The sequence below is a fragment of the Rana temporaria genome, chromosome 1 (genome assembly GCF_905171775.1).
Source record: "Rana temporaria chromosome 1, aRanTem1.1, whole genome shotgun sequence".
Taxonomy (NCBI): domain Eukaryota; kingdom Metazoa; phylum Chordata; class Amphibia; order Anura; family Ranidae; genus Rana; species Rana temporaria.
This window is the reverse complement of record NC_053489.1, coordinates 605,553,792-605,577,429: the sequence shown is the minus strand read 5'-3', so window position 1 is coordinate 605,577,429 and position 23,638 is coordinate 605,553,792. Positions and strand designations below refer to the sequence as shown.

Here is a 23,638-nt window from a genome sequence, read left to right as displayed (position 1 = left end):
GTTAATGCCATTCTCCTGTGTGAGATCCAGTCTTTGCCTGGAAGGAGGAGGAGGGCACTGTCTTATGGCAAAGCTTGCAGCAGAAGTAGTGGCTGTCGCTTGGGCTGACACTGCTTTGGAGCTTGGTGAGTCAGAACTCTGTTCTTTACTCCCCCCAGTGGCGGCTTAAAAATTACACCCACTCAAAAAAATAGAAAAGGTCCTTAAGTTCAAACTTAGGACTTTTTTTCTAACTCACCTTGTCCCCGCCGCAGGTTCTCTGCCAGGCAGATACCAATCTTCCCCCATTAAGGCGGGGGTCTGCGTGCCAACCTTCAGAGTAATGGGTTCCCATATAAAGGAGACCTCTTCAATGGGCCTTGTAAAAGACTCTCCCAGGACTTTTAGCGTATAGAGCAAAAGTGCTGGACCCAGAGCTCAGTCCTCCGAAGAGAGACATTACAGGTGACACCTCGTTCACGAGGTCCAAATACCATCCAGTTTTGGCGTAAAAAATAAGCATCTTGGATAGACCCACAGTGTAGCTCTCTACCCTTATAGGGTCTCTTTGGCAGAGCTTCCTTCAGCACTTCTTTACTTATATCCAACACCTTAGACACTGGTGAAAAAACTACTTTACAATGCTTGTAACTTTAATAAAAACAGTTCTAAAAACTCATACAATCAGTATAAGAATAAGCTCATCAGGGTTCAACACTGGAGTGAAAGGTCCCATCCTGTGGGTTCCGCTGTACCCGATTTTGGAGCTGTCATTCCAGGTGAGTGGAGCTGAGGATGTTTAAGGTCTACAGTTAGACCTTAAGGGTCCCGAAAGTGAATCATAAGGGCCCCAGTTTCACTACACAATACCACGCACAACATAAAACCATGAAAAAAATCTTGAATAAACACTGGTCAATCCTCTCAGAGGATCATTTTGTGCAAATATCCCTCACTATATCTATCCTCAGCAAAGCTGTGTAGGCCAAGCTGGGTTTTGGATTTTTTTCAGATAAGCTACTACAGCTAGTAATCTAAGTGAAATTAGTAGTTGCCATGCTAAAAAGGCAGTGGACAATATCTGCATTGAGTTTGTATGCCCATTCCTATTATTTTGGTGCTTTTCCTCCTACAATACAAAACCACAACTGGCAGGTTAAACTGCTTCCTCCAAGAAAGATCTTCATGCCTCATAGGGATGCAATAGACAGAAAGATCCTTTGGCAAATACAGACTAGTATAAATAGGTTAGTAGTCTCTGTAAAGAACCACAAAACATGTAAATGCCAGATAAGCTAAAATGGATAAAAACCCAGCTGAGATATTGTTATATATAAATAAATAAAAATACATACATCTAGGCAGTGATGAAAAGCATAAAAACAGATTAAACATAAGTGACTAACATTTTGATATTTTTCCTGTCAGATCAGGCTGAAAAATGGTTTTACCTGTGTGTATATATATATATGTCTCCAAAACAATAATTGTTTCAAATCAAACATAACTGTGAAAAAGCCATTTATTACATGTTTAAATACAAATCTGTTAAGGAACAAGGCATTCAATATATGTCAAAAATACATACAAAAACATTTTTTTCCTTAAAAAAATACTTAGAAAATAATAAAAATCACTTGTCAAAACAAACAGTCGTTTACAAATAGATTCACTTGAAGTTAGAACAGTCTTCTTCCTTCATAGTTAGCGTTCTCCCAAAAAGTACGGGTAAAAATAATAAAAAAAGATTGTCTGTAAACAATAGCAGTTAGTGAGCCTTTGAAGGGTTTAGAAACTCATCCGGTCTCAGATGACCTCCCACCAGTAATCCAACATGGAAGTACTACACAGTAGTTTCATGTTTCCATAGTCCAGTCTTAACATTTCCATTACTGTCTGCATTTATTGGTGGCTCCTGCACCACTTCATCTTTAGCTGGCTCGTTTTCTACGGCCAGATTTAGACCGTATGATTTTTGCTGGCTCTCCAGTTCTACAGCTATGGGTTCCCTCAAAATGTCTTTTTTGTGGTTGCTGGAAACTACCTTTTCCATATTTCTGCTGTACCTAGGCAGTGTGCTACCAGCATCACTACTATCTTGATGACACTGGTTAAAATGGCGCTCTCGATAAGCCAGATATGCTCTCCTGCTTCGAGAATGGCCTTCAGAGTAGCTTGGTCGACTTCTTGGCGCCGCATTTTGTACGCTCCCGTCAACACTTGTGGGGACATCATAGGCATACTCCCTAAGAACAGTAAGTCTACTTGACCGGTGACCTTTACTCCTGTTTTTGTGATGCCGAGATGGGTGACCATTGGAACGATACTGAACCTCCAATGGTGCAACGTGCATTTTGATATCATTGTCTATAGAGTGCTCAGTCAAGCTGTTGTCAAGCTGGGGAGCAGTGTTGACTGGCAATGAGTTTGTGTTACATTGGGCTGCAGCTGCTTGTAAGTTAGTTAGTTTGCAGCCTTGTGATGAATTTTTAACACTGGATGCTGTCTTGTTGGTGCATGAAGACTCTGCGCTGCTATTTGTGCATTTAGGAGCCTCGCCATTGGTGGCAGTAGAGTTGGATGGTGGAACATTGACTTGCACAGAATATGTACTTCTTCCTGGGCAGAAAGTACTTATTAAAGCTCTTCTCAGATCTTCTCTATTAATACAGTGGTGTACCACTAAAAAGGCACCAAGGCTTAGACATGTGACCCCGAAAAAACAGCTGAAGACCAGATCCATTGGGTAATCTAAAGAGACTGCCAACGCACCAAATATCCAAAGAGCTACATACAGGAGGAGAGTAAGGCTGACTCCAAGCAGCTGAGCTTGAAATGTCTGTTCATTCTCTAAGGCTGATGTGGATACTAAAGACACAGAGAGTGAATCTGGGTTGTTCCCCTCCCCGCTCTCACTGGCCGCAAGACGCTGCTGTTCCTCCGTCTGTTCTTTTAGTTCAAACACTCGGTCAGGATGACGTTTGAGTTGAATGAATATGCTGAGAAAGTACATGCAATTTATAAAGACAATAAAGCTCGCTGGACCGTAGAAGGCTCCGAGGCTTGGTTCCCAAGCCATCCAACAACTGAAAATAAAAAAAAACAGGTGCATTAGAATTCCACAGAGTAGGCAACATGTAGCACAGTAAAGCCTTCTTAGAAGAGAAGGTATTCACATATCTCATTCTATCACATCCAATGACATTTGTCAGAGCCATGCAAATCATTCCTTTACACCAGAATGTTCAAAGTCAGGTTCAGAACCGCTAGCGTTTAGTGCAAATATAGACAAATATTATAGAGCCAGTTATTCCTGACTGCATACAGCGGTTTCAGTCTTGTCTGTCATGATCAGTGCAGTGTATGGAAATCATAATTTCTATGAAGTAGGGCTTGGGACACCACAATACAGTAAACCATACAGGTTATGGTGAGAAGAAACTCAAAGTAATAAAATAGCCCCCAACCAAATCAGCACATAGCACATTAGAGTCTACTTTAAACAGAAGGTATTTACGTGTCTCTTTTGATCACGTCCCACAAATAAGGTGATTATTCCTTATTTAAGGACAGTGGGCAGAGCCATGCAAATCACTCCTTCAAGTAGAAGTTAAGGCAGAAGTTAAGGCAAAACCTAACTCTAAACCTACTCTAAGCCACATTCTAAGCTTAATTTATCTAGCCATGTAAAGAGAAAAAAAATCTCTTTACTTACCTGTTCTGCAGCCGCTCTGGTCTGGTAGAGAAAGTCAACAACGGCTGAGAAATGCCTGGGAAGTGATTTCACCCATAGACTTACTATGGGCCTTCTGTTGTTGGCTGTTCTCCTACACACTAAAGCCGCCGCTGACAGCTCAGCCTGGAACCAGAGCAGCTAAATATCAGGTAAGTTTAGTGATTTTTTTTTCTTTACAGGGCTAGATGCAGTACATCCAAAAGAATTCACAGCGCTTTACTTTTTCCACATTTTGTTAGGTTACAGCCTTATTCCAAAATGGCTTAAAGTGGATGTAAACCCTCCATACACCAAGTGAAGTGAACAGCCTCAGATGATACACAGGGATGAACCAAATCTCCCTACATAGGTTTTACATGTATATCTGCTGTCTCCACATTTATATACTGTTTTGAAAGTTCAGATCATGTTAGATTTTCTCTTCCTGATTAACAGTGTGATGTCTGGGCATACAGCCAAGCCAAGATAGCTAAGATTGCTGATTGGAGAAAAGGCACACGCCCCCTCTCATTATAGGCAGTGATGCTCAGAGGTGTTTTGTAACAGGGCCAGCTACCTGTTCATTTATTTTAGCAACCTCCCCTGACAGAAAAAGTGTCAGAGAATTTGTTAGGAGTTATCAGGCTCATAACAGAGGAACGGTTCAGGGGAAAACTAAGGGACTTAACTCTATGAAGAGAGATATCAAAACACTGCAGATATATGTGCCCAGCTCAAATTTCATGAATTGGGTTTAAATCCACTTTCAATTAATAATTTTCCTCAAATTACTACAAACATTACCCCATATCGACAATGTGAAAGAAGTTTGTTTGAAATGTTTGTTTTTGGTGTTGAATCACCTTTGGCACCAATTACAGCCTCAAGCGTTTTTGAGTATGAAGCTACAAGCTTGGCACACCTATTTTTGGGCAATTTCTTCCATTCTGATTTGCGGGACCTCTCAAGCTTCATCCGGTTGGATAGGGAGCATCAGTGCACAGCCATTTTCAGATCTCTCCAGAGATCAAGTCTGGGCTCTGGCTGGGCCACTCAGGGACATTCACAGAGTTGTGCTATAGCCACTTCTGTCATGTTCGCTGTGTGCTTAGGGTAGTTGTCCTGTTAGAAGATGAACCTTCGACCCAGTCTGAGGTTCAGAGCCCTCTGGAGCAGGTTTTCATCAAGGATGTTTTTGTAACATTGCTGTGGTAAATGGGATGTTGATATTGCGCAGGTGAGAGTAATAATTAGTGACCAAAAAAGCAGCTGGCAATCACACAATAGAACAATTCGTGTAAAAAACTAAAAACCCAACAATTGCCAAGCTATTTGAATGATAATAAAGTGCATACAAAAAATACAGTATGTGACAATGATCAGTCCATACAGGTATCCATAAAAAGTATCTATATGATGATCCACAAATCCAATAAAGTGTAAAAAATAAAAAAAGTTCCTAAGTTGATCTGCAGATTTTAACTTGGGAACTTTTTATTCATATGTTGCACTTTATTGGATTTGTGGAAACCGTGGGCAACGTTTTTCAATAAACCACCGCGGTTTTATACTATGTGGCGATTTTCTCTTTTCTGTATAGAATATCCATGAGAGAGAGTGGAAAACCAGCATGGTTGGCCGCAATGTTATCCTCTTTCATACCCAGTGGATGGATCCTTCATTATGAATCCATGTTGGACTAGACTTCTATAACGTGGAGTCTAGATATCCGGTAAGGGCACATCTTGTATTATCACGGTGAAAGGTGCACTTGGGTGTATGGTCGTCTTATCACCCTTTGGACACGATTGCAAAGAATTCATCATATAGATACTTTTTATGGACACTTTCATTGGACTGATCATTGTCAAATATATTTTGTATGCACATTATTATCATTCACATAGCGTGGCAATTGTTGGGTTTCTTTGTACATTGCTGCATTCATCTTTTCCTCGATCCTGACTAGTCTTCCAGTTCCTGTCGCTGAAAATCATCCTCACAGCATGATGCTGCCACCAGCATGTCCCCAGATCTGTGTCTTGATACAATCCTGTCTCGGAGGTCTACAGAAAATTCCTTAGACTTCATGGTTTGATTTGTGCTCTGACATGCACTGTTAAAGTGGTTGTAAACCCTTACAGGCCACTTTTACCTACAGGTAAGCCTAGATTAAGGCTTACCTGTAGGTACAAGAAATATCTCCTAAACCTCCACAGTTTATGAGATATTTGCAGAAAAGACTGCACCAATGTCTACGGCGAATGCGCGTTGTAGATAAAGCGGCACTGAGCATGTCGTTAGTGATGTCATTGCGTCTCCGGCCAATCACAGCACCAGAGCCGCGATACCCAGAAGTCACTCCGGGAGTAATGGCGGAGACGGACGAGGGCCGCTGCGGGGGCTTCGATCTCCGGTAAGTACCTCAAACTTCCTTCACCTTGTTATTATGGGGTATTGTATGTAGAATTTTGAGGAAAAATTATTAATTTAATAAATATTTTGGAATAAGGCAGTAACATAAAATGTGGAAAAGTGACACACTGTGAATACTTTCCGGATACACTGTAGATTAGGCTTAGAATGTGTCTAAGAGTAGGTTTAGAGTTAGTTAGCGTTTGGCTTTATTTGGGCAGCACAGTGACAAAGTTGTTAGCTCTTCCTCCTAGCAGCACTTGGATCGTCAGTTTGAATCCCAACCATGGCACTACCTGCCTGGAGTTTGCATGTTCCTCCTGTGCCTGCGTGGGTTTCCTCTGGGTACTCTGGTTTCCTCCCACACTGCAAAGACTGGTGGGTTTACTTTCCCCTGTCCGAATTGGCCCTAGTATGTGTATATATAAATGTGAGTTGGGGACCTTAGATTGTAAGCTCCTTGGGGACAGGGACTGATGTGAATATATAAAAAATATGTAAAGCGCTGCGTGAATTGATGGCACCATATAAGTACCTGTAATCTGTGTTACACACTAATTTCATTAGAGAGTTTTTTGATTTCTTCAGGACCTGATGATTATGCTTGCTTACAGAGAAAACAATACAACGCCCATTTGTTAGAGACAAGTAAAGCAATCATTTAGTAAGCTACACATCACAAATACTTTCAAATATATGAAGACTTTACACTACTAACCATACAAAAGTCAATAAATGAGGGTGCTCATAAATGCCACATACCCAATATCCTATAACCTGTATGACTAGTTCTGTACCACAGTAAATATTTCATCCTAATGATTATATCTAAAAAGAAACCTGAATTTTTGAGCATAGGAATCCATAAATGACTTACTATGGTGCATTTTGCTGGCTCCCGTAGTTTTTAATGTTTGCCGCTGCTGTTATCCCACAGACAATGATAGGAATGCCACCACCAATCAGATAAAACCTTGAGGAAGAAAATGAAAAAAATCATTAATTGTTAACAACATGACTTTAAAAATATTTATCCAAGTGTTTCCGTGATAGCTTCCTACTGCTGTTGAACTGCTGACAAATTTAGTGAAACTTCCTACAAACATGACAATTTCATTCGTCACATTCATCAAATTACAACTGCAAACACATTGTTTTTGGAAAACAGCCAAATGTTAAAAGTTCAAAAAAGAAAAAGTAAGAAAAAGAAAACCTTCTGCTGCCACCTTGTGGACAAAAATTACAACATATTTGTCTATTTCTCAGGCTTGTAGAAGTACAGTATACTGTATGTGTTTGTTGGGTGGGGACAGTTTAACCCAGGGGTGGGCAATTATTTTTTCGATGGGGCCACATGAGAAACTAAAAATATTTTGGAGGGCCGGGCCAAAAGGCTAAACTCAATACTGCATAAAATCAATTGTATTTCTTTATAAAAAGCAGTAAATATCATTGTTGGAAAACTGGTACGAGTACTTGTTATAGACATGGCACAGGAGGGGGACAGAGGCTGGGGACATGGCACAGGAGGGGGACAGAGGCTGGGGACATGGCACAGGAGGGGGACAGAGGCTGGGGACATGGCACAGGAGGGGGACAGAGGCTGGGGACATGGCACAGGAGGGGGACAGAGGCTGGGGACATGGCACAGGAGGGGGACAGAGGCTGGGGACATGACACAGGAGGGGGACATGGCACAGGAGGGGGACAGAGGCTGGGGACATGACACAGGAGGGGGACAGAGGCTGGTGACATGGCACAGGAGGGGGACAGAGGCTGGGGACATGGCACAGGAGGGGGACAGAGGCTGGGGACATGGCACAGGAGGGGGACAGAGGCTGGGGACATGGCACAGGAGGGGGACAGAGGCTGGGGAGGTGGCACAGGAGGGGGACAGAGGCTGGGGACGTGGCACAGGAGGGGGACAGAGGCTGGGGACGTGGCACAGGAGGGGGACAGAGGCTGGGGACATGACACAAGAGGGGGACAGAGGCTGGGGACATGACACAAGAGGGGGACAGAGGCTGGGGACATGACACAGGAGGGGGACAGAGGCTGGGGACATGGCACAGGAGGGGGACAGAGGCTGGGGACATGACACAGGAGGGGGACAGAGGCTGGGGACATGACACAGGAGGGGGACAGAGGCTGGGGACATGGCACAGGAGGGGGACAGAGGCTGGGGACATGACACAGGAGGGGGACAGAGGCTGGGGACATGACACAAGAGGGGGACAGAGGCTGGGGACATGACACAAGAGGGGGACAGAGGCTGGGGACATGACACAAGAGGGGGACAGAGGCTGGGGACATACGCTGGGGACATGGCACAGGAGGGGGACAGACGCTGGGGACATGACACAGGAGGGGGACAGAGGCTGGGGACATGACACAGGAGGGGGACAGACGCTGGGTACATGACACAGGAGGTGGACAGAGGCTGGGGACAGGCAGCCACTGTTTAATCAATAGCCACAATTGATTAAACAGTGGCTGCATGTGATGGCACAGTGGCTGCGTGTGATGGCACAGTGGTTGCGTTTGATGGGCACAGTGGCGACAATTGATGGCACAGTGACTGCGTGTGTTGGCACAGTGGCTGCGTGTGTTGGCACAGTGGCTGCGTGTGTTGGCACAGTGGCTGCGTGTGATGGCACAGTGGCTGCGTTTGATGGGCACAGTGGCTGCGTGTGATAGGCACAGTGGCTGCGTGTGATGGGCACAGTGGCTGCGTGTGATGGGCACAGTGGCTGCGTGTGATTGGCACAGTGGCTGCGTGTGATTGGCACAGTGGCTGCGTGTGATTGGCACAGTGGCTGCGTGTGATTGGCACAGTGGCTGCGTGTGATTGGCACAGTGGCTGTGTTTGGGAACAGTGGCTGCGTGTGATTGGCACAGTGGCTGCGTGTGATTGGCACAGTGGCTGTGTTTGGGAACAGTGGCTGCGTGTGATTGGCACAGTGGCTGTGTTTGGGAACAGTGGCTGCGTGTGATTGGCACAGTGGCTGTGTTTGGGAACAGTGGCTGCGTGTGATTGGCACAGTGGCGACAATTTATGGTGGCACAGTGGCTGCGTGTGTTGGCACAAGTGGCTGCATGTGTTGGCACAAGTGGCTGCGTGTGTTGGCACAAGTGGCTGCACCCCCCCCCCCTCCGTGACATACAGACTGCCCCCCCATGACATACAGACTGCCCCCCCTGGACATACAGACTGATCCCCCCCGTAGGTAGCCTATACAAGCCTGTGTCCCCCGCGGTCATCCTGATGCAGTGTTCCTCGGCAATAGCTCTCGGCGCGTGCAGAGTTAATCTGACTCTGTGTTGTAGTGCAGCAGCTCTGCGCTCGATTTCAATGGACTGAAATCGGCACATGCTCAGTTGCTACAAGGGATGCCAATTTTCTTGGGATGCCGATCTTACTGCTACACCGGCCCTGCCTACTGTTATCACCGCGGCGGGGAACATTAGACAGCGTTCGTTTGAACAGCTGTTTTCCCCGCTGCGCATAGACACTCCCCCTTGGACGGATCTGTCCAATCGCGAGCAAGGGGGAGTGTCTATGTGACTCCCCCTTGCTCGCGATTGGACAGATCCGTCCAAGGGGGAGTGTCTATGCGCGGCGGGGAAAACAGCTGTTCAAACGAACGCTGTCTAATGTTCCCCGCCGCGGTGATTAACGTGGCAGCGGCGGCGGGGGTGGGCCGGATTAAAAGGTCCGCCGGGCCGTATACGGCCCGCGGGCCGTAGTTTGCCCAGGTCTGGTTTAACCACTTTCATGTCATACTACAGACTGCCCTCATTATCCTCTTGCTGACCAGGCTTTTTCTGGAACTTTTTGTTTACAAGTTTAAATTAGTATTTTTTGCTAGAAAATTACTTAGAAACCCCAAAAATTATATATAGATCTATATAGATAGGTAGATATATCTATATATAGATGCATCTATAGATAGATTATCTATCTATATATATTTTTTAGCAAAGACCCTAGAGGACAATATGGCGATTGTTGCAATATTTTATGTCCCATCGTATTTGTGCAGTGGTCTTTCAAACTGATTTTTTTTTTTTTTAAATACACTTTAATGAATGGGAAAAAAAAGCCAAATGTTTGGTATAATGTGAAAGATGATTTTACGCCGAGTAAATAGATACCCAACACATGTCATGCTTTAAAATAGCCCATTCTTGTAGAATGGCAACAATCTAAAAAATGTTTACAGGTTACCCATTTAGAGTTACAGAGAAGGTCTAATGCTAGAATTATTGCTCTCTCTCTAATGCGGCGTACACACAGTCGTTTTTTGACATGAAAAAAGTCATTTTTCAGCATGTCCAAAAAACGACGTTTTTCCAACTTCATCATTAAAAACGACATTGCCCACACACCATCGTTTTTGAAAAATGATGAACAAAGCGCGGTGACGTACAACACGTACGACGGCACTCTAAAGGGGAAGTTCTATTCGCCTTTGGGCTGCTTTTAGCCGATTCCTTGTTAGTAAAAGACAATTCACGCTTTTCTGTCTGTTACAGCGTGATGAATGTGCTTACTCCATTATGAATGGTAGTTTTACCAGAACGAGCGCTCCCGTCTCATAACTTGCTTCTGGGCATGCGCAGGATTAAAACATATTTTTTGCCCACACACGATCATTTTTTACAACACGAAAAACGACATTTTCAAAAACGACATGAAAAAATGCAGCATGTTCGAATTTTTTTTTTTTTTGTCGTTTTACAGGAGCCGAAAAACGATGTGAAGCCCACACACGATCATTTTAAATGACGTTTTTAAAAATGACGTTTTTTTTATGCCGAAAAATGATCGTGTGTACGCGGCATTACAATCGTGGTGATATCTCACGTGTGGTTTAAACGCTGTTTACATATTCTGGTGCGACTTACGTATGCGTTCCCTTTTGTTTGTTTTTTGATAAATGTTATGCCTATTACAAGGAATGTAAACATCTCCCTTGTAAAAGAAATAAGCATTACAGGTCAGCTTTATTGACTCCAAATCTCACATTTACCTTTAAAAGCAAAAAATTATAATTTTTGGACACCGACTTAAAAAAAAAATCAACTCCAAGTCCGAGAACCAGAATTCGCTCCAGTCTTCCAAAGGGCATAAAGCGGAGCGGCTATCTTAATCTCACTCGACTTTCTGCCTATTCATCTGACAGATCGTATCTCTTCCGGGTATACCAGCGGCCCTGGTAAGCTAGGAAGCGGACTACCTCCCGCCACCTCTAAAAGTGATCCCGTGTCGAATATGCCGCTGGCACCACTTTTACCAAGACCAAATCGCCCACAGAATAAATAAATACTGGGGTTATTAGTGGTATTTAACATCAAGGTCATGATGTAAATGTATAGATCTAGATCTAGATCTCGGTTGGCAAGTTGTTATAAGAAGCCGTTCAAGAAGGAAAGATTTCCATTGGATGCAACAATTTAGTAGTCAGAGAAAATACTTTAGACGAATATAATGTAACCCACAATTCAGTCATATCTGCAATGCCTAGGACCAAAACAGTGTCCAAAGCTTCGAATGTATAAAAAATTATAACACTTCCTTGGCAATCACAGGAAGAACCTATAAAGTAAAAGCAAACTGTACAATGTTTCACGGTTTTTGAAAGATCACCCCTTCACCCCCACCTATCCTTCTCCTTGACCCTGTTCTATCTACTCCATCAGTCAGGAGTCAAATCCTGTGTAAGCTCCAAGTCAGATAGTGTCAGAGCTTACACAGTGTTGATGTGTTGACTTCCTAACACTGTTTAATGGACGGGCTTATGGGGCAGTTTAAAATAATATGGGGTTTGAAAATATTAACCCATTGCTTTGTTTTACAGATCTGCCTAAATTTGGTGCCTGCTTGGTGACAGCTTTGCAATTGGTCCACTGCCTATTGTCCTCCTGTCCGCCGGTATGACCTGTAGCGGAGCTTCCTTTTCTTTCTGCCCATTGTTTTTATCGTGTCACAATGTTGCTCGTGTAGAGGCCGGGGGTTATTCTTCTTTGGCAGAATAGACCTAGGTAATGTTGATCATTTTCTTATACTGACTTGTTCTTCTAAAGCTACAGTACCTGCCGCCGAGAATGTGTTTTTAGCACGACAGCATCGCGCTGATTCTCGGCGACAGGGTGCCGACATCTCGCACTCGCTTGAATGTTGACAGCACATTCCAGCAAGCGCGTCATAGAAGCGACGGGAGATCCGACTTGGATTCCCGCCAATTCTACACGTGTGCGCCGTTTGTTATGAATCCTGAGGGGGAAGTCCCCGCCGGATTTTAAATAAAAATCCGGCATGGGTTCCCCCCTCAGGAGCATACCGGGCCCTTAGGTCTGTTATGGGTTGTAAGGAGAGCCCCCCTACAATCCATACCAGACCTCTTTTTACCAGGGGGGGGGCTTCTTCTTTGACGTCTTCACGTGGGGGCCGCTCTTCGCCGCCGTCCGGTTCTCTTCCACCGCCGGGGGGGGGGGGGTCGCTTTTATAAAAGCGCCCACTCCTCGGCGGGTTTCCTCCGACGTCTTCGGCGGGGGGTGGTGTGCTTCTTCTTCCGCTATCCGGGGGGGTCTTCTTCGGCTATCCGGGGGGGTCTTCTTCGGCTATCCGGGGGGTCTTCTTCACTCTCCGGGGGCCTTCTGCTATGTTCGCCGCTCTCCGCTGTTGACTCGGCGCACCCCGGTTCTTCCTCCAGCTGTCCGGTGCCTTCTCCTTCAGCGCTGAACGTCTATCTTCTTCTTCCGTACTGTGACGTATTCTTCTTCTTCCGGGCTGTGACGTCATCTTCTTCTCTTCTCTACGTGGGTAGGTATCACATGGGTAGGTACAGAGCATGATGGGACTGTGAGGCCTATATAGGTCCGATACAAGCCGCGCACCCGTCATTTCAGCGAGAAGAGCCTTCGTGTCAACATCGGGAGAAGAGAAGAAGATGACATCACAGCCCGGAAGAAGAATACGTCACAGCAGGGAAGAAGAAGATAGACGTTCAGCGCTGAAGGAGAAGGCACCGGACAGCTGGAGGAAGAACCGGGGTGCGCCGAGTCAACAGCGGAGAGCGGCGAACATAGCAGATGACCCCCGGAGAGTGAAGAAGACCCCCCGGATAGCCGAAGAAGACCCCCCCGGATAGCGGAAGAAGCACACCACCCCCCGCCGAAGACGTCGGAGGAAACCCGCCGAGGAGTGGGCGCTTTTATAAAAGCGACCCTCCCCCCGGCGGTGGAAGAGAACCGGACGGCGGCGAAGAGCGGCCCCCACCCGAAGACGTCAAAGAAGAAGCCCCCCCCCCCTGGTAAAAAGAGCTAAAGAAGACAGGGGGCGGCCTCCGGAGCAGACTAATAAATTATTTTAAAAACTCTTGTGTTGTGTTTATTGACTTTAACATTTTTCCTCCAGGTGAATGGGTAGGGGTACGATGTACCCCATATCCATTCACTTAGGGTGGGGGGCCGGTATCTGGGGGCCCCCTTATTAAAGGGGGCTCCCAGATTCCGATAAGCCTCCCGCCCGCATACCCCGACAACCAACGGCCAGGGTTGTCGGGAAGGGGCCCTGTCCTCATCAACATGGGGACAGGGTGGTCTGGGGTGGGGGGGCCCCGCAGTGCGCACCCCTGCCCCAGAGCACCCAACCCCCCCATGTTGAGGGCATGCAGCCTGGTACGGCTCAGGAGGGGGGGGGGGGGGCGCTCGCTCGTCCTCACTCCTTTCCTGGCCGGCCGGGTAGCGTACTTTGGATACGGGTCTGGTATGGATTTGTAGGGGGACCCCCTACGCCGTTTTTTCGGCGTAGGGGGCTCTCCTTACAACCCATAACAGACCTAAGGGCCCGGTATGCTCCTGAGGGGGGAACCCATGCCGGATTTTTATTTAAAATCCGGCGGGGACTTCCCCCTCAGGATTCATAACAAACGCCGCACACGTGTAGAATTGGCGGGAATCCAAGTCGGATCTCCCGTCGCTTCTATGACGGCTTTGTCTCTATCGCGGCAAGCCAGCTCGGCGCTGGCTCCCGCGATGGGGCTCGTAGGTGCTCAATCTCGCCGAGAAAGGGAGCGAGATTGACACAATATCGCGTGCACCTACTGTAGGTCAGTTACGTTGGTTTTATAAATGTACATTTTTGGTCTTAAACAAAAAATAGGTAAATAAGAGATCACTAAACAGTCTCTGGTCTCAATGCTCCGATGTGAAACCCATGAACAAGCAAAGTGACAAAGGGGTTGATTTACTAAAACCGGAGAGTGAGAAATCTGGTGCAGCTCTGCATAGAAACCAATCAGCTTTTATTGTCAAAGCTTAATTGAAGAAGCTTAAGTTAAATGCTGATTGGCTACCATGCACAGTTCTCCAATTTTAGCAAATCTCCCCCAAAGAGTCTTACATTTTTTTAGGACAGAAATTTGTGGTAAATACATAAAAATTTAATTATTTTTAAAATGTATAAAATAATTGGTATTTGTACCAAGCTGGCAGTAATCTGTCTGGGGCACATGTACTGTAACAAATGACACCAGCACTAAGAAGGTGAGAAGATATGCAAATATACTCGAAATATACTCGAGTATTTCAGCACATTTTTTGGTGCTGAAAATGCCCCCCTCGGCTTATACTCGAGTCACCTTTTTGCGCCTGATCTCCCGGACTTTGGGGACCCAGTACCGGACAGCCGCAAGTCCCCTGGACCCCAAACATGGCACACATATAGCCACACTCTTCCTCTACACTCTACAAGTGTGCAAAGTTTGTTGTCCAGGGGACCTACGGCCGGGGAGCACCGATTTTTCAAAATCGGGGAGCACCGATTTTTCAAAATCGGGGCACCCCTTCCATAGCCTCCCATGTTAAACAGTAATTTCGCCAGTAATTTTGGGGACCCTGTACCGGCCGGGCCGTAGGTCCCATGGACCCAAAATTTTCCACACATGTAGCCCCAGTTCTCCACAAGTGTGCAAAGTTTTCTGTCTGGGGGACCTACGGCCAGGGAGCACTGATTTTTGAAAGCTGGGCACCCCTTCTATATACTCCCATGTTAAATGTAAGTCTAGTCATGGACACAGTAAGGCATGGGCACAGGGAGGCATGCATATGGACACAGTGAGGCATGCAGATGGACACCCTAGGGCTAGGATTATACTCGAGTCAATAATTTTTCCCATATTTTTTTGTGCTAAAATTAGGTGCCTCGGCTTATATTCGGGTCGGCTTATACTCGAGGATATACGGTAAATACTCTCTATATGTTGCACTTAGACATCTTACATTGTCATTGTTTCCTAAAATTATTTTATTTCACTGGTGTTCCGAACACAGCCCTGGCCATCCAGCAGGTGGATAAGGCTGCTGAACCATAAGTCTTGTTATTTTTCTATATAGTGTCTTCATCTCTCATTTTCTCCTGGGTAGTGGAAGGGATTCCATTGCCCCAAGTATCAATTTTGTCACTACTATAACACAACACACTATAATGCATATCTGTCAATCTGGTGACTACTAAACAGGCTCTTGGATCCCATTGGGAGTCCCCATCCACAGGATGAAAGCTTCTAATCTAGGGCAGACTAGCAAATTGAGGACTTCTGGTTAGAATTTTATGACACATACCTGAGCATTGGTCTTGGAGGAGGGGGCAGTTCATCTGGATCCTGACAGCGCTTGGCTTTCTTGGTGACCTGTTTATAAATGTTCCGAGCTGTTACTCCTACCCAGAGGACTGTGGCCAGTGTGGAGTAATGGAGGAGAATGCCAATCTACAAAACAAAGGATGCAATTTACTCTTCTGTGGTCCTTTACTCAAAGCAAACCCACTCATTTTAGGCCAATTTATAAATGCAAAGCTAGAAAACTTTATTCACAGACAGCTATAGAACTACAGAAATACCCCTTTAGCAATAAGCATAATTGCAGCCTTTCCTAATAGAAACAAATGAATACTATACTGTAGATAACATGCATACATATTTGCATACAAACAAAAACATAAAAACACTATTCACAAACATTTTGAGAAGATGTGTTACAATATCCAATGTCTAGAAACAGTTTGTAAGTGAACTTTTAACACTTTAGCCTCTTTAATATGTACAGGCCGTTAAAGCAAGTTTGTAAATGTAAGATATTGCATTCCTGCTTGTTCCTGCTGCAGAAGGCCTCTTCCAGAATCTTCATTGGATAATAAATAAGGCTCCATTCACACCCAGGCGATTTGAATCCTGGGCAGAATCGCCATTCTGCCCGCGATTCCAAATCGTGGAATGCGTTTGCGATGCTGTTACTTCTTAATGTTACCACAATTGCAGTGATTGCTTGTCGCTCAAAAAGGAGCAGGGGCTCCTTTTGGGCAACGGCGTCGCGCATTGTGATTTATCATTCCACAATTGCACGGTTATTGGAAAGACATTAAAAAGTAATGGCATTGCAAACGCTTCCCACAATTTGGAATTGCAGGACGATTCCACCCGCGATTCAAATCACCTAGGTGTGAAAGGAGCCTGATGCTCGTAAAAGATGTCTGCACTAACAGCCCTTTCTACATACAGCATCAAAGAAAACACCCCTGGCACTGTGTTAGAAATGCATGTCTCCAAGATATTACAATCCATACATATCCTAAAATACAAAAATGTATGCATTTGCATGTGTACATACTTCTTTAAAAAAAACAATATGGACTTAAAATGCGTAAATAATATGCTTAAATAGTAAGAATTGAATGTAATATACAAAAAAATAGTGTATTTATTGGCATTTGCAACAAGGAATATGTCAAGGGACAAATTTCAATTCATGTGAATGCCCTTGGAAATCAGACACAGATGTCAAACATGATCTACCACTGGCCAGAAGGGGTTGCGCAGCTTGCATGGTATCTAGAGGTATACGGATTAGGCTTTCATATAACAGAGGAACCACAGAATGTTTATCTATATTAAAGACCAACTCTGTGAATAATAACACTGTGCAATACTTCCGTCTCTTCCTCCCTATCCTCCACTGTGGCTTCTGAACAGTCCCTCTTTCGTCGCGATCGCTCCCCGGAGCTGAAGAACGGGGAGAGCCGTGTGTAAACATGGCTTCCCCGTGCTTCACTGTGGCGGCGTATCGATCGAGTGATCCCTCATATAAGGGAGACTCGATCGATGATGTCACTCCTACAGCCACACCCCCCTACAGTTGTAAACACACACTAGGTGTACCCTAACTCCTTCAGCGCCCCCTGTGGTTAACTCCCAAACTGCAACTGTCATTTTCACAATAAACCATGCAATTTAAATGCATTTTTTGCTGTGAAAATGACAATGGTCCAAAAAATGTGTCAAAATTGTCCGAAGTGTCCGCCATAATGTCGCAGTCATGAAAAAAATTGCTGATCGCAGCCATTAGTAGTAAAAAAAAAAAATTAATAAAAATGCAATAAAACTATCCCCTATTTTGTAAACGCTATAAATGTTGCGCAAACCAATCGATAAACGCTTATTGTGATTTTTTTTTACTAAAAATAGGTCGAAGAATACGTATCGGCCTAAACTGAGGGAAAACATTTTTTTTATATATGTTTTTGGGGGATATTTATTATAACAAAAAGTAAAAAATATTGCATTTTTTTCAAAATTGTCGCTTTATTTTTGTTTATAGCGCAAAAAATAAAAACCTCAGGAGGTGATCAAATACCACCAAAAGAAAGCTCTATTTGTGGGGAAAAAAGGACGCCAATTTTGTTTGGGAGCCACGTCGCACGACCTCGCAATTGTCTGTTAAAGCGACGCAGTGCCGAATCGCAAAACCTGGCCTGGGCATTAAGCTGCCTAAAGGTCCGGGGCTTAAGTGGTTAAGAGTTGATGGTGTTTTAGCTGCAAAGGGCATACCTCTCAACATGTTAAGATGGGAATGAGGGACACCTACTAGCAAACATATGTAGGCATAGGACACGCCCCCTTTCACACCCCCTTATAGGAGAATTAAACAAATAAAATTTTTATCAAATCAACAAGGGCTTTTTTTTTTTACCATTACTATTCCTTTATATTGGCTTTTAAAATTTACAAATGCAGCAATTTAGAATTTGGATAAAAGGTTTAGCACTGGAAAAGATACAAAGTGTATTTTTTTATTTTTACAACTTTATAGATCAGACCAAAATGAGGGACAAATGAGGAGGAAAGAGGGACCCAGGGACATTGCTCCAAATCAGGGACAGTCCCTCGAAATCAGGGACAGTAGGGAGATATGCAAAGTGTGTGACAATATTGAACCCTATGGACCAAGCCTGGGATGCCATTAAAGTTCATGTGCGTGTAATGGCAGGCGTCCCAATACTTCTGACAATATAGGCTCGGATTCACAAAGCACTTACGCCGACGTATCTCGAGATACGCCGCATAAGTGTAAATATGCGCCGTCGTATCCATGTGCCGTGCCCACAAACTGAGATACGCCTAAAAATAGGCTTCATCCGACCGACGTAACTTGCCTACGCCGTCGTATCGTGGGCGCATATTTACGCTGGGCGCATTTGCCGCTCCCATTGATTTTCTATGCACATATGCAAATGAGAGAGATACGTCGATTCACGAACGTACTTGCGCCCGGCGCATAATATACGCGGTTTGCGTAAGTCGTACACCCCGCGTAAAGTTATTCCCCATGTATGAGGCGCAACTCATGCTAAGGTATGGACCAGGGAACACAGCCGTCGTCGTATACGTCGTCGGTTACGTAGTACGTGAATAGGGCTGGACGTAGGTTACATTCACGTCGTACGCAGTGATCCGTCGTATCTTAGGGAGTATTTTCAGCGTGATTCTGAGCATGCGCACTGGGATACGTCCAGGGGACGGCGCATGCGCCGTTCGTTTTAAGTACTTGTATGGCACTCGTCCCATCATTTGCATGGGGTCACGCCTCATTAGCATGGCTCACGCCCACTTCCACCTACGACGGCCTGCGGGGACCCAGCGCAGTTTGGGAGGCAAGTGCTTTGTGAATTCGGTGCTTGCCTCTCTGCGCTACGTCAGCGTAGTGTATATTAGGTACGCTACGCCGGCATAAATATGCGCCAATGTATGTGAATCCGGGCCATAGTGTATCTGCACAAGAATATGGGAGAAGTGAATATAATCCATAGGTGCTCTAGAATTGGTCATACTTACAGCTTGACACACACTGGAGTTTTTGGTCTGGTTGATGCCACTAACATACACTGCACAGGTAAAGAAGATGTGAAGACCCAGGTTTACCAACATGTGCCAACTTTTAAGGCTGATCCTTACCACACTAAAGAAGAAAAAAAAAGGAAGGATGTTAGAAAATCATGTTTAAGATCAGATTTTAAACAAACAAAAGCAAATCTTAATGTAGAACTGCAGTCAGCTCACATAATTGGTAATAAAAACATCTTTGCCATTCTGAAGCTTCCCTCCAACCACTTTGCATATTATTTTATATATACTGTGATTCTGTACTTGCCAAATATGCTGCAGAAATCTCCCTCCACTAAGTCTGGCTGCTCGATTTTAACTGTGGGCAGCTGAAACTGCTGCCTGTTCATTTAGTGGATTTACACAGACAAACATCTCCAGCTCTGCAGCTCTCATTGGCCCTATTATGATTTACCCCCCCATCATCCCTTCCTGGCAAACTATCACAAGAATAAGAGAGAGCGCTGTGCATGATGTCATAAGCCTAGGCTTTTTTCCAGACAAAAAACAGGCAGTGGGCTGTATAAGGTATTTACTGGCAGAAAAAAAAATGTTTTACTATCTAAAGTTAAAACAACAAGGGCATTGTTTCATAGATGGAAAGTTGGAAAAAAAATGAATGAAGTTCCGCTTTAAAAGGAATGCCACCTTAGAAACCACAGCAAGTATAATGCATTGAGTTAGGCTTCCTCCCTTATTCAATTTCCTCCTATCAATCAAAAATCGAATTTCATGCTTAAATCTGATCTACAGGCAAAAATTAAAACAAAAACAAAACTGTAAATTTTTACAATATAATTAGCATTAGTCTTTATATCCCTTTAAAATGATTCTTACCCGTGATAGTACAAATAACTGACAATAAGCACCAGTAAGCAGAGCAGCAACACCACAGCAGATGCATACACGACGGGGTGCAACCTAGTCACAGGATGGGTATAGAATTCAGTCCCTGTTAGGTCCTAGAAAAGAAATGTCACCTTAGGACAAATGGCAATGAAAACCACTAACCTACAGAATAATCACTTCCTTAGTGACCATTTGTGTATTTTAGCTCACTATATGATCAAAGAAAAAGAAAATAATGGAGCGGATTACAACATTAAAGGGGATGCATGGCATATTTTCAGTTGGCACATTTTTTTTAATTATTACTGCAATGTCAATCTTAAAGTAATTTTTTTTTTATATAAGACTTTTTCACAGTTGCACAAACCCACACTTCCAAATTTTTGCTACTGCTTTAATATACTGTTATTTGTACATTAGCCACTAGAGGGAACTCTTGGGACCACTATCAAATTTATACACTAAGAAACCTTTATAGATTTAATATATTCAATCATAGTATTCAGTAGGGGTGCGCATATTCACTGCTCTCACGATTCGATTAGGATTATCTGGTAAGCGATTTGATTCCGCAATGCATCAAGGTATGTAGAATACAGGCATATCCCACTTTTAAGTACACAATGGTGTTTATTTACTAAAGCTGGAAAGTGAAAAATCAGGCTCACTTCTGTATAGAAACCAATAAGCTTCTAACCCCAGTTTGTTCAATTAAGCTTTGGTAATAAAACCTGGAAGCTCATTGGTTTCTATGCAGAAGTGAGCCTGACTTTACACTTTCTAGCTTTCGTAAATAAACCTTTATTGTGTACTTAAAAGTGTGGTATGCCTGTATCATCTCTGAATGCACAACAAATCAAACCTTGAAGCAGATGGGCTACAGCAGCAGAAGACCACACCAGGTGCCACTCCTGTCAGCTAAGAACAGGAAACTGAGGCTGCAATTTGCACAGGCTCACCAAAAAATTGAACAATAGAAGATTAGGGGAAAAAAAATCCTTGGTCTGAAGAGTTTCGATTTCAGCTGCGACATTCAGATGGTAGGGTCAGAATGTGGCATAAACAACATGAAAGCATGGATCCGTCCTGTCTTGTATCAACGATTCAGGCTGGTGGTGTAATGGTGTGGGGGATATTTTGGGCCCCTTAGTACCAATTAGGCATTGTTTAAACGCCACGGCCTACCCGAGTATTGTTTCTGACCATGTCCATCCCTTTAGGACTACAGTGTATCCATCTTCTGATGGCTCCTTCCAGCAGGTTATTTTTCCCCTTTTACAAAGCTCAAATCATCTCAAACTGGTTTCTTGAATATTTCTTCAATAAGGTCACTGTACTCCAATGGCTTCCGCAGTCGCCAGATCTCAATCAAATAGAGCACCTTTGGGATGTGGTGGAATGGGAAATTTGCATCATGGATGTGCAGCCGACAAATCAGCAGCAACTGCGTGATGCCATCGTGTCACTATGGACCAAAATCTCTGAGGAATGTTTCCAAAACCTTGTTGAATTTATGCCACAAGGAATTAAAGCAGTTCTGAAGGAAAAAGGGGGTCCAACCCAGTGCTATAAAGGTGTACCTAGTAAATAGTGTTGAGCAGAATATGCCATATTCGATTTCGCGATATATCTCGAATATATATTCGAATATTCGAGATATATTCGCTAAATTCGAATATTCGTGATATTTTATCGAAATTAAATGATTGCGATTTTTCGCTATTGCGAATGCGAAAATAATTGCGATTTTTTTGATAACTGCGGTAGGAGCACTCTGATTGGCTCAGAATATTCGTGATATTTTATCGAAATATCGCAACATGCGAATGCGATATTTATTGCGCAATTTCGAGAAATGCTGGAGGAGCGCTCTGATTGGCTCAGAATATTCGTGATATTTTATCGAAATATCGCAACATGCGATATTTATTGCGCAATTTCGACAAATGCTGTAGGAGCACTCTGATTGGCTCAGAATATTCGTGATATTTTACAATACAAAATAATTGCGAATATTCGGCAAATGCGGAAGGAGCACTCTGATTGGCTCAGAATATTCTTGATATTTTACAATACAAAATAATTGCGAATATTCGGCAAATGCAGAAGGAGCACTCTGATTGGCTCAGAATATTCTTGATATTTTACAATACAAAATAATTGCGAATATTCGGCAAATGCAGAAGGAGCACTCTGATTGGCTCAGAATATTCTTGATATTTTACAATACAAAATAAAAAGTGTTTTGCATTGGTGGTGATTCTTTACTCTATCCATCTGTCACAGCCGTTTGTCAATCAAACACCTTGAAGATTGAACACGTTCATGCTGCATGCTTTGGACTTTTTTTCACTTCACATATCAAAGACATTTTTATGAAAGATTATTTTTCTATTATTGGGACTATATTTCTTTATATATTTGTTTCACTGTGTATTTCACAAGTTATTTGCGCTTGCTTATTTTATAATTTGCCCACATGTCTTGTCACTAGACATATTTTTTATTCTTGTAGAGCGACTCCATTTTCTGTCTTGTATTAATTTATGTTGTATAACATTTGAGTTGCTGCTGTATTCTCCCCTTTTTTAAGGTATGCGCAATTTTTTCCTTCTTACAAAAAATAATAATATCAAACATACAAATATTCATAACATACACATACACAAAGCCCCCCCCTTTTGCATCAGAGACAATCAGAGTTCTCCTACCACAGTTATCGAAAATTCGCAATCATTTTCGCATTCGCAATAGCGAAAAATCGCAATTTTTTTTTTTTTCAATTCGGCAACATAAAAGGATCGCCTCAGCTTAGCTACTCGGCCCAGGGTCTCTAATCATACCAGCAATGCTTTTAGACGTCGATAGGATGTGATCTGTTTTAAAAATCAAATTGAAAAAATGCGAATATTCGGAATTGCGAATATTCACCGCGAAATTCGAAATATAGCGCGATTTCTCGAATATGCTATATTCGAGTCGAATATTCGCAATGCGAATATTCGTGAGCAACACTACTAGTAAAGTGGGGATGAGTGTGAGTGGTGTGGTGTGTGTATATATATATGCAACTGAGCTTTGTTGTTGTTGTTGTATTCAGAAGGGAACAGCACAGACATATTATTTAGTGTAATAAATACAAGGTTTTAACCTGGTTGGTTACCAGTCTGTTCAGATGTGTAGTGTGTCATGAATCTCACCATTAACACTGCATAGTTGCTGAGCGTGCCGCACTGTATAGTGGTTACATTCTCATCTGATGCAAGTATCTGGCAGCCTTCTGATTTCCATCCACCTTGCCCATTAAGTAGATCAAAATCCCACTGAGCTGCTACAGGGTCCTTTCCATGCGCAATACGACGTAGTGTGATGTTAACAGGGACGGTGGGAAGGTTTCGGTTTGGACCATCTGCAGGAAACAAACATATTACCAATGAAAATATCTGAAACTATAGGTGCA

General features: G+C 43.7%; 1 protein-coding gene across 1 annotated transcript in view; it reads right to left on the bottom strand.

Annotated features, from left to right (window-relative positions):
* Window positions 1–1,485: 1,485 nt before the first annotated feature.
* ADGRA3 (adhesion G protein-coupled receptor A3) overlaps window positions 1,486–23,638 on the bottom strand; it is a 107,989-nt gene continuing 85,836 nt past the window's right edge. The window contains exons 14-19 of the mRNA XM_040335188.1: window positions 23,379–23,587; window positions 20,167–20,291; window positions 19,282–19,405; window positions 15,737–15,882; window positions 6,987–7,082; window positions 1,486–3,065 (exon numbers count right to left, since the gene is read on the bottom strand). Coding sequence (XP_040191122.1) covers window positions 1,823–3,065; window positions 6,987–7,082; window positions 15,737–15,882; window positions 19,282–19,405; window positions 20,167–20,291; window positions 23,379–23,587 — 1,943 coding nt within the window. The 3' untranslated portion in view covers window positions 1,486–1,822. The remainder of the gene's footprint in view (window positions 3,066–6,986; window positions 7,083–15,736; window positions 15,883–19,281; window positions 19,406–20,166; window positions 20,292–23,378; window positions 23,588–23,638) is intronic.